This window comes from Gymnoscopelus braueri (assembly GCF_963280865.1).
Source record: "Gymnoscopelus braueri genome assembly, chromosome: 12".
Classification (NCBI taxonomy): Eukaryota; Metazoa; Chordata; class Actinopteri; order Myctophiformes; family Myctophidae; genus Gymnoscopelus; species Gymnoscopelus braueri.
Genome location: NC_137614.1, coordinates 30,751,382 through 30,768,755, shown reverse-complemented (window position 1 = coordinate 30,768,755; position 17,374 = coordinate 30,751,382). Strand labels below are relative to the sequence as shown.

General features: G+C 41.4%; 2 protein-coding genes across 3 annotated transcripts; one reads left to right on the top strand and one right to left on the bottom strand.

The window, feature by feature from the left end:
- Positions 1 to 4,466: 4,466 nt before the first annotated feature.
- pdyn (prodynorphin) lies at positions 4,467 to 5,866 on the top strand (the record flags this gene model as incomplete). Its single annotated transcript, XM_080443897.1, has 2 exons — positions 4,467 to 4,589; positions 5,219 to 5,866. 2 exons carry the CDS (start codon positions 4,467 to 4,469, stop codon positions 5,864 to 5,866), a joined length of 771 nt encoding a protein of 256 aa, XP_080300023.1.
- Positions 5,867 to 7,236: 1,370 nt separating this feature from the next.
- On the bottom strand, positions 7,237 to 17,187 carry gmeb2 (glucocorticoid modulatory element binding protein 2). 2 transcript variants are annotated; one of them, XM_080443585.1, is made up of 10 exons: positions 17,063 to 17,187; positions 13,622 to 13,796; positions 13,135 to 13,223; positions 12,349 to 12,485; positions 12,129 to 12,232; positions 11,544 to 11,701; positions 10,712 to 10,780; positions 10,347 to 10,484; positions 10,056 to 10,178; positions 7,237 to 9,550 (listed from the first exon to the last, which is right to left on the bottom strand). In XM_080443585.1, exons 2-10 carry the CDS (start codon positions 13,762 to 13,764, stop codon positions 8,814 to 8,816), a joined length of 1,698 nt encoding a protein of 565 aa, XP_080299711.1. In that variant the 5' UTR covers positions 13,765 to 13,796; positions 17,063 to 17,187; the 3' UTR covers positions 7,237 to 8,813. The 2 variants fall into 2 exon arrangements, with proteins under 2 accessions (XP_080299711.1, XP_080299710.1); XM_080443584.1 differs by having other exon boundaries at positions 13,622 to 13,834; positions 17,063 to 17,186.
- Positions 17,188 to 17,374: the final 187 nt, after the last annotated feature.

Sequence of the window (17,374 nt, the reverse complement as noted above, 5' to 3'; positions counted from 1 at the left end):
TCCTCCCCCAATGTGCTGCATTGAGAGCCCTGATGTCACAATATTTGGAGTGACGCCCATGCACTGCACTCTGGTTGGTCGGGGAAATGAAACACTTCCTATGCCAGGAACATCAACAGGCTGGTCCAGGCTCTTATTTTTGAGCAAAACGCGAAGGAAAATAAAAGCCTGGAGATCGAGGCTACTCAAGCTATAAATGGAGAATGTAGGCTAATGTTATTCTGGTGAGGAGTGCGGTAGGAGTGACGGACGGGTTCAAGGTGGGGGTAGGCTTAACTGATTAAGTTAAAGACGGGGTGCCGTGATTTTCAGTGATCTCCCCCCCCTAAAACATAATCATCAGGTATTATGGTTATACTAGGAGGAAGATTTTTTTCAAAAAAGTGTACAGAAATTGTTAAAATTATGTTTTTATGTGGACACGCCTCCAGTTCATTAAGTATACCTGGTTCTCACCTTAGCACCTCCTCCACCACCTTAGCACCACCCACCTGTCCTAGTCCCTCCTCCTCCTCATGCCCACACCTGTTGTGTTATGATAATGAGGGGGAGGGTATGTTTTTACTATGTCACTAAAGCGCTGTTTCTCTATTGGCACGTTTGACCCTCAAGGTTTCAGCCTCCAGGTAGAAACTCAAAATAGTCAGAGAAGACATAAAACACCATAAAAACACCACCAGGGGGCTTAATGAAGTTCTATCAACCTCATAGACACATGAAAAACAGAAAAAGTGCAAAACCATAGCACCACCTCTTTAAAAATTGCATGAGACGTTCTTACTTCTTAGCCTACAGGTGTGAACAGAGGTGAGCCTGGGGGTGTACCATGACATGTGAGTAGGAAAAATGTGTTTTGCGTTCTTTTATCTAAAAACCCTCACAGCTCAGTGAGAATTAAGCCTAATTTATGCTTTGTCGTATGACTGGGTCGAATTAGCCATTCGATTTGACTCCAATATGCTTCCACTGAGTAGACCTACTACAGATATCTTGTCACAGAGACAGCACATCTTCAGGTCTTCTATCATCCCAATTAGGCCATATGCCATCATTATGCAGTATCTAATAGCCTCTTTTCAAATCCACAAGCTGCTTGTTTGAACACGATTTACATCTGCTTAAAGCTGATCCTGCAGCTTTGTTGTGGATAATCGACTCAGGTTCCTGTCTTCAACAACGGTCCAAGGATACCAAGAATAAACATAAGAAAAATACGGAGTTTCATTTTATGTAAACACAAAAGCAAGGAGTAAACAAAAGGTAGGCAAGAACCTTCACTCTCATCCCTGGGAGCTTGCTATACATCATTCCTTGTGTCACTTCAGAGAGCTCTCCTCCATTCTATGAAGAATAGGATAATGACGTGTGCTGTGCTTGTGGAATTCGATCCAGCTGTTGTTTACATACATTTGAGAGTATCAATTGGATGTAAACTAGAATAAGTGCTCCTCGGAGCACAGGTCTCCGCCAAGTCAGTTAGGTAATTGTGGCCTCCTGGTGGCGCTATAAAGGCTGATGTGATTTTTTTTTCTTGGCCTCTAGGGAGTGTGGTGCAAAGTTTCACACTGATCGGTCCAATTATAGGTGAAAACGCAAATTGGTCTGTTATAGCGCCACCATGAAGCTTATTTGAAAATTTAGGGTGGAATGTCTTCCTTGGCCTATAGTAGGAATGTGTTTGCAAAGTTTCACGGCAATCGCACAATGCGTTCATGATTTGAGGCATTTTGTTCAAAATGTACCACTCCTGCAATCTTTGGAAGACCAATCTTAGCCAATCATGATGGAATATGAAAAATCACACCCTGTGTGAAGTGGGCGGTGTCTTGCTAGCTAATCACAATACTGAATGGAGTCAACCAATCATGTACAAAAGATAAATACATTTATTGAAACACTCTTTATGATGGACGAAACCATAACTTGAAAAAAACAATTTTTTGTTTTTTTCAAGTTATGGTTGCTTATATAGGGCTATGCACATGTGTCATGTGACACTGGCCAATCACAGTCCTGAATAGATTGTGATTGGCCAATCACAGCGCAGGATAATTGTACAAATTTCCAAACCTCACTTTCAGGGCCGGTTTCACTGCCCAAGATATTTGTACATTTTTCCAAATCTCACTTATAGGGGCGGTTTCACCGCCCAAAAATCGGACAGATCCATCTTGATCACATGACTAAAGAGATACTGTGTACCAATTTGCGTGATGTTTGGAAAAAGATGGGTTTTGCAAAAATCGGCCTCCTGCTTGGTGGCGATATACAAGATTACGTCTTATGTTATTGGTTAACACGATACATTTCTTGTAGATGTAAGCAGGCCTAATCAGACATCTACATTTTCGACGACTCACATGGTCACATTCACAATACAAACCACACGTACGTGCTATACATACACCTTGCCTGCATGTGGAAAAACTTGCACTTTGTTCGCCACAACTTAGCATAATTTATACAAATTCACTTCTTGGGGTCTCAATTGTCCATCTAGTAGGCCTACTCTGATGGAGTTTTCAAAGTTCTATGAAATTTAGATCAGGCTGAGGACCTTGAAACGATATGCTGAATCTCAAGGGGCTTATCCTAGTGAAATTTCAAAACAAATAAATAATGCAATCATTTGATAACTGACAAATATCAAAAAAATATATCTTTGATCTGCTTATCTGATCGACCTCACTGCCACTAGCAAGAAAGAAGATTATCGAACGTGCACCTGGGGGTGCAAACCCTGCACTCACCAACATCTATTATTCCACGTCTCCACTGTGACCTTGACCTTTGACCTTTTGACCTTTCCACCCAAAACATAATCATCTCTCCAGGGTAGCCTAGTGATAATTCCCTCAGAGTTTCATGGAAATCTGGCTATCCATTCTCATTCAAGTTATATTGCAAAAAAAGAAGAAAAAATAAACATTGCAATACCAAGCATTTTACTGTAGGCACAGTGAAAATGACAACAAAGTCAACATATAGATATGAATGGAACAGAATCAATAATTCATCATCATCATAACATACAATAATTCAGTGAATATTGATTGGCGGACGCGGTAAAGTCAAAATGGAATGGATCTGAATGGGTTCTACTTCACCTCTCGTCCTATACGTAGTGAAAACTATTTGATGTAAAGATGATGTTTTATAACCACATGGATTCCATTTGCCACCACATCATTCTAATTAGTAATATATTCATAAACAAGAAAACCAGCAGTAGTCATTTTGGTGAGATGATGTGCTTGCTGCTGGTTAGTGGTTACCTTGGTTGCAGAGCAACAGAAAGTTGAAAAGAACATGGACAAAGAAGACACTGTTCTGTCAAAGGAATCAACCTTGGGAAAGGGATGAGATGTCCAGAAGTTTATCTTTATTTACTGTAGGTCAACGTTTTCCCCACAAATGACAAAATAGCATTAACAGAGGTGAAGCATATATCTTTACATGCCAACTCAGTCACCCAAATAAATTAATGTGATAACAATGCAAGGTGATTGGCAGCAGTGTAGTAACTAAGTAAATTTACTCAACTAGCCTACTGTAGGCTACTTATGTACAACGTTGAGGTATTTCTACTTTCTTCAGCATTTATAATTTTCAATACTTTTACTTCTACTCCACTACATCTCAGGGGAAAATATTGTACTTTTACTCCACTACAATTATATGAAGTACAGTTCAAGTTCATTTTGAATACGGGACTTCTACTTGTAACATGATTATATCTACATTGCAGTATTGATACTTTTTTACTTAAGTAAAACATGTGAGTAGCCTACTTCTTCCACCACTGGTGATTGGATGAAATGCCAAGCTGATGCGAATCATCTTGCGTGGGCATAAATCAAAAAGAAAAAGAGGAGGGAGGGAGGTGGTGGTGGGTGCGAGTGGCAGGCCTACAGTATTCCTCTCCCATTGGTCAGCTGAGATGATATTCTGATGTGCTTTGGTGACACGACGAAGTCGCCGTCAATAAAAAGAAAGCCGACAAGCCACTCAAAAGAAAAACAAGTGTTGGAGACGTGCGCTATATAGCCTCTATTAGATTAGATCTCTTCTCCTTTCCCAACTGCTACACGTCTGAAACTATATTTCTCCAACGCTGCTGAGGTAGATATGTATTAACATATAGCCTATATTTGTACTTTGTATTTCGGAAATTAATTATTTTTCAGATATTAATAATATGCTAGTTGTTATTTGCAATTTCTTCCAGACTGATCAGCCTAGTAGAAAACTAAATGCGTTACGCATGCGACTTCTTGCTATCAAAAGGTGTTTTTCAGATGTTGGCAACAATTAGTTAACCTATTTCATCAACTGCAAATACTTCCAAATTGCCTGGATCCTGTTTTTCATTTTTTTCAGAGTGTGATAACGACTCGAATAAGAAAGAGTAGCCTACTTACAAATGAATATTGAATCTGTGTTTTATTTCAGGGCTCGAGTCAAGAATGGAGTGGTATTCCCTGGTCCTGATGCTGAGTTTACCATCCTACATCCAAACAGACTGTTCTTCACAGTGTCTGAGATGCGCACAGCAGATCCTCATATCAGATGGACCGTTAAGTAGCCTGGTAAGAGCGGCCGCGTAATACTAATATATTAATAATAATTAATATATTATATTATATTATAATAATGATAACAATAATAATAATAACATCAACAGATGGAACTCATTCGGAGTTATTCCAAAAAGTTACCAGTCGACTTTGGCTGTATTTGGCTGCGCAAAGACGCAAAAATACTGAATGAAAACAAAAACATAATTTTTCCTCTGTTTCTGGTCTCATGAAATACTAGGCTATATATGGCAGTGGCGTCCGGGGACCCCTAACTAAGGGTCCTTGAGAGGGTTCCAAACTTACAGGGGGTCCCCAGCATTATGGGGGTCTCTGGCACAAAATCCTTTCAGAATCCTCCTGAAAGGGTCCTTTCAAATAGCCTGTAGTAGCCTGCATACATTTTGGGGTCCTTGACATGAAAATGTTTAAGAACCATGATATATGGAATCTGAGTTCCTTCTAGTAATTATATCACAGAATACGGGAAATTGCTCATTTCCAAAATAAAGTGATTCCAAACTTGTGTTGTTTTGGAGTCTTTGGAACCGTTTCATTAATTATACATATTTGGCATAATAGGACCAGTTAGAGTTGGTTCAAAATACATTAATATTTGACTCTTTTCCCCCCCCCCCCAGACATGCTCTTCGGAATGTGAAGGAACTCAACTGAACTCAGACGAATTGGAGAAATGTGGAAAGGCTCTCCAAGTGCGCACTACAGGTCTGATGGATTTCGACGACACTGGCGTGGAGGATGGAGACCTCCAAGAGACCGTCGCCAATCTAGTTAAACGTTATGGTGGATTCATCAAGCGTATCGATAGAAACAAAAACAAAATATTCACCTCTCCGTGGCGTGACAATTCCGTGTTGAAGTCCGGAGCGCTCCACAAGAAATACGAGGATTTGGTGAAAGAGATCGCGGCGAGAGATCTCCCGGAGATCTCGGAGGACGATCAGCTGGCAGATGTGACCACAGAGAACGACGTGGGGCTGTATGACGACGACGAGCCGCCAATGAACCCGGTTAAACGCTATGGCGGCTTTTTACGCAAATTTGGCCCCAAGTCCAAGAGGAGTAGCTCAATGGAGCAAGGCAGCCAAGAACACGAAGAGCTGCAGAAGCGTTATGGGGGCTTCATGAGAAGGATCCGGCCCAAGTTGAACAACTTGAAATGGGACAATCAGAAGAGATACGGTGGCTTTTTACGTCGCCATTTCAAGATCTCTGTGCGCTCAGACGAGGAGCCAAATTCGTACGATGACTTAGATCAAGGGCTATAGATCAATAGTAAAACTGTAACATTGAGTGTTAATTGACTCTGAGGGTGTACAAATGGACCAAATGGATTTGTACACTCTCAGAATTAAATGAACACTAAGGATTTTACTGTGTGTAGGCTATAAACAACTTCTACAGAATCACTTGAATTGTCACTATTTATCCATAAGATCACCATGCCTACCTTGCTTATATGGTTGCAAATCGACGCGGCTTAGGCTTTTATTCCCTATATCTGTAATGAAGGCCTGCAGCTTGTCGTCAGTCATGTTCAAACGCCCAGTGTGACGGAGCTATCGGTGACAAATGTGTTACTGGAACATTGCTGTTTATTATTATACAATATATGATGCTTGTTTAATAAAACCGTTAATAAAAGCAACTGCCGTATGTGTTCAAGTCGCAAGGAAAACATGTTTGTGGCTGACTGCGAATGTGCAAAGAATGATGGATGGAGGCTTTGTGAAAGTGGAGTTCAGACAGGTATAGCCTATAACCCACACACCATGGGCCTATAGAAGTAGCCCACATGCAGTTTAAATAGATCTCATTTCTACAGGTAGGCCTATAGGCTACAGTATGTTATTTCGTTCGTAAGCTATCAACAGCCTACTATCATACAACTCCAAATTGCATTTATTTTCAAATCTCTAGGCCTTTGTCTGATGTAGTGCCCATATACGGTCGAATTTGTTTGGTGTGATGTATGGTTTTAGCCTATACTTTTATTTTGGAGGAATTTTCTTAATTGAATTGGAATTTCCAAAGGACAATATGGCTAGAATTTGATTTGTTAGCGTCTATGAAATAATTTGATCGAGAAATGGCTTGTAAAAGAGGTTCTAAAAGTTATCGTGAGTTGTGATAAGTTCATCAGAAGACCGAAACTCGAAATCATAGCCATCATATTCAGAAACAACCATGGCAGAAAATAGCTGCATTATCTCCCATTCATTTTGGAAAACATTATTCTTATATAAGGGGAAAACCTCTTAACTTCTTTTTTTAAGTGGGCAAATTAATTCAGTCTATCTCTGACCCACATTCACTTCAATAGTCTGCCAAGGGTCAAGGCTGTAAGTCCACATAACTAACTGAATAAGATGCATTATGATCCATGTATGAATGTTTGGTCATCCTTTTGGCACCATCTCGTGGACATTTTGGCCTGGTGGTAAGATGTCTGCCAAGTAAATAGTAGGTCACATATGATCAATCCTTGTTAATGGACTGTTTAATCTTCTAAATAAAATGTTAACCACATTTCTATACATCCTCTTGATAAATGAAAAAACATGACAAAAGATGACAATCAACAGAACATTCTTAAAAATGAACTATTTATTTACAAAATGTACAATTTGACCCTCTGTTTGCAAATCTAAATGGCATAAAGTCATTGACAAATAGTTGTAATGAATTTATGACAATTATACATAAATAAAATGTCTGCAATCAAACAGATAAGAATCTAATTTGAAATTGTACATGTTGAACACCTGAGAGCTTCAACAGCTAGGGAATCTGTGGTCACTTAACTTGAATTGGCGTGAATTGAAGTGTTATGGGAACTCCCTATGAGGAAGTCTAATCTATACCTTGTAGAGCTGACGCTCTGCAAAAATAACCGACTTTCAAGAAGTGAAAAACGTAAATTAGCTTTAAAGGGATAGTTCACCCAAAAAATTGAGACTTGAATTCATAGATATTTTGGGTTCTGGTAGGAGACCCAAAGGAGACTCTTTGTCTCCTACCGGAACCCACTGCTCGTCATCAAATTATTGGCCTAGGAATGCGACAAAAACAAAAAAATATCCATGAATTTAAGTCTTCATGGGGTGAGTAATCGATAGATTTTTTTTTTCGATAGATAGTTGGGGGTGAACTATCCCTTTAAAGCTAATTCATACTCTTTCAGCCCTGCAGTTGAAAATAAGTACTTTTTCTTGAGCGACACATTTATAGCAAATAACCATTAAGTTGATCTTAGTAACGGAGTCGTGCACCAAAAATAGCCAATCTACAAGCTTTGCTATTCTCGGAGTGTGACTAAGTCTTATGACAAATATAAAAAAGGCATCACACTGTAGTGTAAGTAGTCTCATTTGTGGTTCTGCTCATGAAGTCTGACTTAAACCCCATTCATTAGCCCCTTTCGGAACCCTGTATAACTTTTTTCAAATTTAAAATAAAAAGAAGGTATACAGGGTTCAGAGAGGGGCTATACCCCATTCTTGTGGGCCCAAAGGACTGCTGGTATTCATTCTAGTCTAACCAGGCCTGTTTCATACCTGTAGGTGATCAGGTGACTGCAGTTAAATACCTGGCAGATTTTTTTTTTAAAACAAGCATGAATATGTTTAAGTCCACAGTGCAGTGGTATTGCCCTTCAGCCTTATGGCACATGCTTAACAACACTGATTTGCACAGGTGCCATTGCAACTGATCCATGAGTGTCCTGAATTATGCACTGTATGCCCGCAGCTTGCTGGCCGGTGCCGTAGGTAAATAATAGATGTCTGTATAATAGTCTGGGTCCTCTAGGTTCAGAGAACTGGTGTTGCAAAAATTATAGTAACAATTTTTATTATAATGACATTTTCTTAGATTGATAAGACTGTGATTTAAGTCATTTCTTATTTCATTAGGAGGTCAATGAGCTATAAACATACAGTATAAATTATATTCATATGGCTGAACCTTTCATATGCAGAGTGTTGCTTGTGTTAGGCAGTGCAACCAAGTCATGAGATGATCCTATTTTTTTATGTTACCATTTAGAATTATTGAAAAGGTCAAGAACACAAAATACAATAAAGCGGCGCAAGCTCTTGGTCAGAGCTTGAAGTGCACTTTTATCCCACTGCGCAACCTGGGTGGGAACCCTCGTAATGCTGTCAAAACGTCTGTAGGATTCACCAGAGGTGAGAACTAAGCCATTTTTTGAACTCACTGCTGCTCCACAGTCTGCTCCCCCTCTTTCGCCTCCTCTCCGTCAGCCCCTGGCACCATTTCCTCCTGGTGCTCAACGACCTGGGTACCCACTTCCACCTCAATCTGTGTGTCACTGTCAACCTGAGCGTCTACCTGGGAGCTGACCTGTGGGTCTGCTTGCATGTCATCTCCGGCTGCCGTGGCGCTACCCACCACACTGATGTTACCGATAGGCAGCTGGACCACGGTGCCCTGAGCGGAACTCAGGCCCTGCAGAGCGGCGCCCAACGAGGCGGGCAGCGTGACCAACTGGTACTGGGGGTACTGGTGTCCGACCACCTTGACGAAGGCCGTGGTGGCACCGGCGCCGGACGAGCCTTCCTGAACCGCAGCAGCCGTGGAGAGCACCGTCAGGTTGGAGGCGTCGGGTGCCAGCTCGGTCGCTCCGAGTGGGGAGGTCAGGAGGGTGTAGCCGCCCAGGCTTGTGCCGGCACCCCCTACGGTCAGCAACTTGCCAAGGTTGCCAAGGTTCAGGCCGGTCAGCTGGTTGAGCTGGTTGAGGGGCAGGGTGATCTGGGTGGGTGTGGTGTTGACGGCGGCCGGGCCGGAGATGGCGCGGGTCAGGCGCGGGCGCTTGGGGGCGGGAGGGATCGGCGCGGGGGCGAGGGTCATCAGGACATTGTTGAGGTGCTGAGATTTGCTCTTCAGCTCCTTGGCTCGCTTCCTGTGTTCGTCACACTGCTGCTCCAAGGCTGTAGTGACGAGGGTGACAACTCATTAACATGCACAGGAACACGGCCAACAAAGGCTGGCACCAACATTTGATGGCTATCATTAGGTGAACAATCGCCAATGTTTTCCAATTCAACTTTGTTTTGTAATATTTCTGATTAACTCTTTCAAATATATTGTCGCTGTCGGATGGAAACCCTGAATGTCCAAAACCCTGGCTTTTTAGGAAATGGAAAAATAACCCATTTTCTAATGGATCCAATGTAGTTATTCTTTAGTTCTTGTTAATACTTTTCATTGGTTAAATATTTAGAAAACTCACAGAGACTCACTTTCAACCTGGCATCCCTATTTTGGCCATGTTTTTATAGGCGAAACCTTTCACTGCTTTTTGCGCACCACTGTCATATGACAAGGTACAGAATAGGGCATTCATTTAATTGATGCATTTTTAAAACGTGAAAAGATTAAATATGGAGACACAAGGTTTCTGCCCATCATGTGTATAAGGATGATTAGACTGACCAGCGAGGCTGCGTGTGTACTGCTCTCTATAGCGATCCATCTGGCTTTTGTGGCTGGCCAACACCTTCTTAACCAGGTCTAGCATCCCAAAGTTCTGGACGATGTTATTGAGAAGAGTAGCATCTGGCAACAGAAATTCCATGTTTACAGCTTAAATGACACATTTGATGCAATACAATAGAAACAACTGCAGCTTCGTGAGATTTTGGAAATTGTCAGTCATCATTGCAATTTTGACTTATTCGATATTTTTTGTAGTTTTAATTGTGCAGTCCCGCCCTGCTAGCTAACCTTTGACTTGTAGTGGAGGCTCAGCCACTCTCTCCTGCATGGCTCTCAGGATCTCCTGGAGCTCCTTCTGGAACTCCTCCACCACCTCCTCCAACAGGCCCGCCTCCTTCATACCACGCCAGAACGTTACAGAGTCCTCTGGATCACACACACACAGAGACACACGCACAAGCACCAAAGCTTTATGTAATATGGGCAATGGGTACAGTATATCAATTAAACTCATAGACATACTAGAGTAGTAAATGTTGTATTACTACACAGTAAAATCATCAGTGTTAATTTAACTAAAAATATTTTACACTCTCAAGGTTAACGATTTTACTGTATATACGGTTGAGTCATTGAGGGTTCTTCTTGCTCACCTCCAATGGCCGTCACCCATTCTGTGCTCTCCTCAGCTGCTTCTGGGAATGCGGTAGGAGATCCGTTTACTGGAATATAAACATTTGACTCACTAAGCAGCATTTTATTAATATTTAACCCCATTACACAATGAAGTACCTGGAAAATATAGTGTTGTGCTTTTTTATCAAAGTAACCCATAAATAACAACCTCTGTGCCACAATCCGCACTAGAACTGAAACAAATGGACTAAAACGTGCACGGATGTGAATAGGCCCCATGACCGAACTCTGGACGCTCAACATTAATTCACCACTACCTTCAGATACTGTATATGCAGGGGTAGAGGCATCAATACCATATGAAATCTCAATATTCCCAATAAATGTGAGGGAGAAGGAACTAAATTATCCCCCAAATATGAACAGCTGAATGTATTTTACATTTACTAGTTCAGCACAGTATCTTGAAAATAAATTCTGAGCAACAGCTATGGCAACCAAATGGACCAACAGGCCGTCGCAAAGTGGGCGTGTGAGTGAGCTGGGATAAACAATGTTACACTTATAGTCAAATAGTTTCAAGAGCAGCTTAAAATCTTGGAACTTTGCCAGTAAAATAATTCTCAACTAATGGTCTATGCCATGGTGTCTCTGGAGTCAATGTATAGCGCAGACAATGTGTGTGTTCATAAAAAGGTTTTCATGTCCAACAGTGTAAAGTCTGTGTATAACATGAGGCACCTCTGAGGGCCCCATCAGCCCAGTGCTGGGCTGATGGGACCGAGCCCTTCATCTCTATTTGATAACCCTCATTTTATCCTTGGTGCGATAATGGCTCTGGGTGCTTACAATCTGCTGTGGAGGGTGTAACAGGGATGAGTTCAGTGGACTGCTGGCTGCTGATGGACGCTCTGCTTGCCACCAGGTCTATCTTAGTGCTGCGACACGTGTTGGAACACACCTTGGAGTGCTGATAGAAGTCCAGCTCACCAGAGTCCATGATTCTCCTGTGAGGAATAAGAGTTTAGTTTAGCCTGTCACAATGACAATGTCTGACTGACCTTCTAGTGCTGAACCATCACCATCGTGGTTTCATTTATAAAGGTTATGCAATGTCCTGCTGGACAACACAAACATATTCCTAATGTGTTAAAAGTGTTGATGCAAGTATTCATTTGGACGTATACATGTGTCTTAACTCCAATGGCAATGTCTGCAAAATTAACCTAAATTGTGACCGCAGTTGATATGTGATGTAACAGGGCCATCGTGTGGCTCATTTGTGAACTGCATATGGTTCAACCATGGCTAGGCAGACAAACATCAGATAATGTAGACATTCAAGTAGTGTGTTCTATTTAAATATGTGCTCAACATAATGTTGAAAGATAAAGTGATGACATTTGAAGTTTGCTGCACTTGACGTGGCCAGACCTGAGCATAGTGCCATTGAGGCGGATGGCTCTCTTCCAGTCCTTCAGTGTAGATTTCCCCGCAAGACCGACAAACTCCTTGGGACTAATGAGCTGATCGTTAAACTGTGAGAAAATAACATACAATCAGAGCGGTCAGATATATTGTCCTTCCACGCGTTGAGGGCATATTTGCGCACATGTTCAATCGGTTCATAAAGACGTGTGATGAAGACACATACTTGGACACACTTGATGTTGATGCCGGGGCAGACGAATTTCTTCCACATCAGCGTGGCTTTGGCCTCTCCGCAGGTGATGGGATAGTAGACATCAGCTTCCACGTTCACCCCCACCTCCACCTCCTCCGTTAGCTTCACTGCACACAGACGGCAGTTAGCCTTTCTCGTTTGATCAACCAAACAGAACTTAGCCCATTCAAACCGGGAACGCATGTGTGTAACCACTTTATCCACATTTTATACTTTGGCTATTCAAAAATAACAGATATTCAAGTTAACTTGTAGATCTGCTATTTTTGAAAAATTCTGACTATTTGTGCAAATCTTTGAATATATATTTTTTGACATTTTGAACTCAAATCTTTGTTTCTGGGAGGGTCCCTGGAACAACATATTTTGAGATGGAGGTCCGAGGCCAAATGCATATCATTTTGGGGGTCCTTGACATGAAAAAGTTTAAGAAACCACTGATTTTATAGCAACATAAGTTTTTTCAAAAAACTGTTAGGATTTAGAAGAGATTTGTAAAATCCCCAGAGGCAAAGATTTGATGTTCGCTTTAAAAAATATATATACATTCAAAGATTTGCACAAATTTTCACGATCTAAAAAAAATAGCAGATCTACAAGCTGCTCATAGCGCGGCACTCGGTATATCTGCTATTTTTGAATAGCCAAAGAAATCTTAAAATGACACAGATGCGTTCCCGGTTTTAATGGTTTAAGATATCAGACATGTGTCAAATATTCTGTGGTATAGTGTGTGGCTGGTATTTCACACATTACCTATGACTGCTTCATTCTTTTCCAGATCATCTGTGCAGCTGGTGTCAGCCTCTGATTCTATCTGTGTTACAGTGAGGACATCTTCTTCCCTAAAACACCAATGATTCCCAAGCATTGTTAGCCAATGGCCATGCAGCATGCATAAGTTGGCGTAAAGATCAAATGAAAAATGTGTTCATCGCCATGTACTGTGTGTAGGGTTGGGCATATAGATATTATAGATAGACTATATATCATCTGCGATTTGTAATATTGTGATATAGCATATGTGTTGTCTTTTCCTGTTTTTAAATCACTTAAGCCTACTTTATACTATGCAAAATTGCAGAAATAGCTGACAAACTCAATGTATCGCGTTGCGATGCATTGTGAGCTTGTATATCTGCTATTTTTGTTATTTAAAAAACAGGATATCATCACAATACAATATCGAGGTATTTGGTCAAAAATATTGTCCAAATCGCCCCGCCCTGTGTGTCTACTTTACCCTGGCTGTTGGGCGAGCTCTGTAGCCACCAATAACGTCTTGTCGTCCTCCTCCACAGCAGGGACCTCCTCTTCCACGGTCTCTGGTATGGTCACGATCACCACCTCCTCCACATCTTGCATGCTGACTTCGGCTGATGTCATGGGCGGTAACCGGTTGACCGAAGCTAGGCAAGCTGGGTGGCAACGGAGATGCTAGTGATGCTCTTCACACCTGCGTGTTAAAGAGCATGCTCAGGTTCAGCCAAGGAGCACTTGAAGTGATGCCTAATATGTTTCCTGTCTTTACCGGACTACTGTCACATTATCCACTCATTTCATTTTCCTGTTATGTAAGGCACGTTATGCTTGCATTTTAATGTTCAGAACATGCTCATGTAATTTGAATGTGTCAGCATGCAATTAGCCTGACAAACAACAATGAGACGGGGTCATCATTTTAAAGCCCAGGATGTACTTCTTCAAGGGATATTTCACTTTCAAACATGTTTGGGATAATTTTGATGTCTACACTGGCTTTTGTGTGCACCCAAGACAGTTTTTAAGTTGCTTGATTCAGTATTTATATATTTGATATAAATTTTATCAGACCCTTCCTATAAACCCATTGTAACTTCAAACTCCATTTTAACCATGTTATATTCATCGAAAACACCCGTCCTTGGTTCTGGTGACTGATATTGTGGCGGCTGTGTTTTTTTTTATTTTTGTAATTTCCCCACAAAAATATATAAAATAATTGAAAGATGTAATTGAAAAAACACGGCCCCCTCACGTACTGTATTAGAGAAGGCCAATATCAGTCACCAGAACAACGGGTGTTTTAAATGAATCTAACATTATGTTAAAAGGGCGTTTTAAGTTACAATGGGTTTATATACTGTAGGAAGTGTCTGATAAAATGAATATCAAATATCTAAATACTGAAGCTAGCAACTTAAAAACTGCCTGAGGTGCTCACAAAAGCCTGAGTAGACATTAAAATGACCCCAAACATGTTTGAAAGTGAAATATCTGTTTCAGCCCAAAATACAATACATACTCCAGCCCAACGTCTGAACAAAGTTCGTCCAGGAGGCATTAACTACAAAATGACGTCATTCAGAACTTCGGATGGGTCTCATCGGTTGGATTATTTTGAAGTATGTAAGCCCCTTTAGCCGACGTAATGCTCATTGCCTGAAAACCTGTGCTGTTCGCATTGAAAGAGATATATGCAAAAACAATTCTCTTCTTCTCTTCATCTGCACCCAGAATCACAGTTACAGGTGTAGGGTGAATCCAAATGGAAACTTGTATAGCAATACTGGTATTGATTTATTTGACAATGTAATTTATCGGTTAACGGGACAAAATTTCAATATTGTGCATCCCTAATGAGAATTAATAATTGGTTGTCCAAGGACCCATATAACAACACATTAGTTAGTTAGTATCCCCCAATTGTTGAAGCGGGCATTGAGCTGTTTGTTTATTGTTCACTTAAATGACAATCACAAATGTGATCAGATCATGTAGCATCATGCATGTCACCTGGGACAACACAAAGATAGAAAACCCAGAAGAACTTCCACAAAAACAGGCTTTCTGTTTGAGGTGGAGGACTAGCATAGTGGGCCTCAAACATTTTCATGTCAAGGACCGCTGATAACAAATTAATCAAGGAAAAAGGTCCTGCACACTGTCTGGAACTTGCAAAAAGGATGCTCTTTATTAAATCGACGTTTCGGTCGTTAGACCTTCATCAGGGCAGACATAAAAGACAGACGTGTCTGTCCTGATGAAGGTCTAACGACCGAAATGTTGATTTAATAAACAGCATCCTTTTTGCAAGTTCCAGACAGTGTGCGGGACCTTTTTCTTTGATATGTTATCAGAGATCCCCTAACATTTGCACCTTTTTTGGTTGTCCTACGCACCTGTCACCAACCTTTTGAGGTGTGCATTGGCCATATTCTATTCAAGGACCGCGAAATGTATCCGTATTAGGCCGCAGACCCCATTTGAAAAGATTTTGGTATTGAAGATGTGTGTTGGTCTACTACAACAAATGTGGAATGTACATTGGAGAGAGTTAAACCAATAGTAATTCTTACATTATATATGTAACGTAAGAATGACTATATGTTAACACCAAGCACTATAACGATAACTATAGCATTCACCATGGTCTTTATTATGGTTGTGGTATGGACTCTGCCACCCATTTGAGTTAGAACTATTTTTAAGACTATATAGTTATGACTATGGTGCTTGGCGTGAACAGCCCTTAAAACTTCACGCCAGTGAAATAAAAGTTAAATTAAACGTTTTTGCTGAGGACCCTCTGGAAGTTGAACTAGCAGAGCTGCTATAACAAGAAGTTTAGTAATTGTTGAGATTCCTCGTCAACAGCACAGCAGCGGAGGCCTCATGTCCCTTTGCTTTGTGCATTGTTGCACAGAATACAGGAAGGGTGGGCAGACTGGGCACTAGGGAAATCTGGGCACCATTTTTGGGGGAAGACTGGGCACTAGAGAAGAGTGGGCACCAGGAAGAGTGGGCACTTTGGGGGTTGAAGAGTGAGCACTAGAAGTGCCCAGTATTCTGGAAGACGGCATAGCGGGCATACCTTATGGGGGAAGACTGGGGCCTGGGCACATTTTAGCCAGAAAGGTGCAAAACGTTTTAAACAAGCTTAGTGCTTTATCAGCCTTCCAGTTTAGTAGACCTTGTATTGTGAATCTGTACTTCCATGTACTGTTTTTCTCGTCTTAGTAAATAAAGTACATCAATCAAGTACATCATCAATGAACCCAGTATTCCAGTTTTGGTGCCCAGTTTCCCCTAGTGCCCAAAATGCTTTGGTGCCCACCCTTCCTGTAACCGTTGCACAGCCCGCAAGCCAGACTGTATGTTTTCCCATGATTTATTTGACAACACAACCACGTCCATTCTAGCGTCCCTATTTTGAAACATCAAACATTTAATATAGTCGCACCGCAACACGTTGTATGCTATAAAATAAAAAAATAAAAAACAGGTTTCCAATAATAACCAAGCGAGTTATACAAGATGGCTGAAGCTTGGTTCAAAATAACTCGCTAGCTACATTTGCTAGCATTATAGAGGCTAGCGAATCCAGTATGAAATGTCAGGGTCTTAAAAATATTTGACAGCACAGGGATACTTCCACATTTTTGACTGCTAAAGTGAAGTAACCGGGCTGACGTGCACGCGTATTCCCAGCTGTGCTCACGTACAGCCACAATAAGCAACGCAGCCTGGGCTGCCTAAACGTTACGTCGTGTTGAAGACGAGAGGACGCACGCCGCGCCGTAACGGGACGACGGCCCGCTGCGCTGCGTGCTCTGTTTACACTCTTAACATCGCTCTCTGTTCTGAGCCGCCGTTTACGTCCCTCCGAGTTTTAGCCGCTTCAGGGTGGACGTCAACCGCTTACCTTTTGGTCTTCGGACACAAGAATCGGTTGATTGTCCCGCCGCGCTGGTATAAAATAAAAAAGCTAATAGGGTTGATGATACCAGCTCGCTGTTGCTATTTTTGATCTGTGCTGCTAGCTACCGGTGTCCCTTCCTTCATTTCCGGCATTCGCCTCTAGAGGTCTGAAGCTCACTGTAGCAATAAGTGACTGCAAAGATACTTGAAACGGCAACGATTCGCATTAATAATAATGCCGTCTTTCGCTGTGCCTTGAAACAGAAACATATTACATTATGACTGTTTCGATTAATTGAGTACAAAGGACCCCAAT

Bases quoted from the DNA above. Each gene is read 5' to 3' on its own strand.
- gmeb2 (XM_080443585.1), bottom strand. From the start codon at position 13,764: ATGACATCAGCCGAAGTCAGCATGCAAGATGTGGAGGAGGTGGTGATC. The intron at 11,702-12,128 runs GTCTGGCCACGT...TATTCCTCACAG, and splicing joins CTCAATGGCACTATGCTCAG to GAGAATCATGGACTCTGGTG. The intron at 10,781-11,543 runs GTAAGCACCCAG...TTTATATTCCAG, and splicing joins TACACCCTCCACAGCAGATT to TAAACGGATCTCCTACCGCA.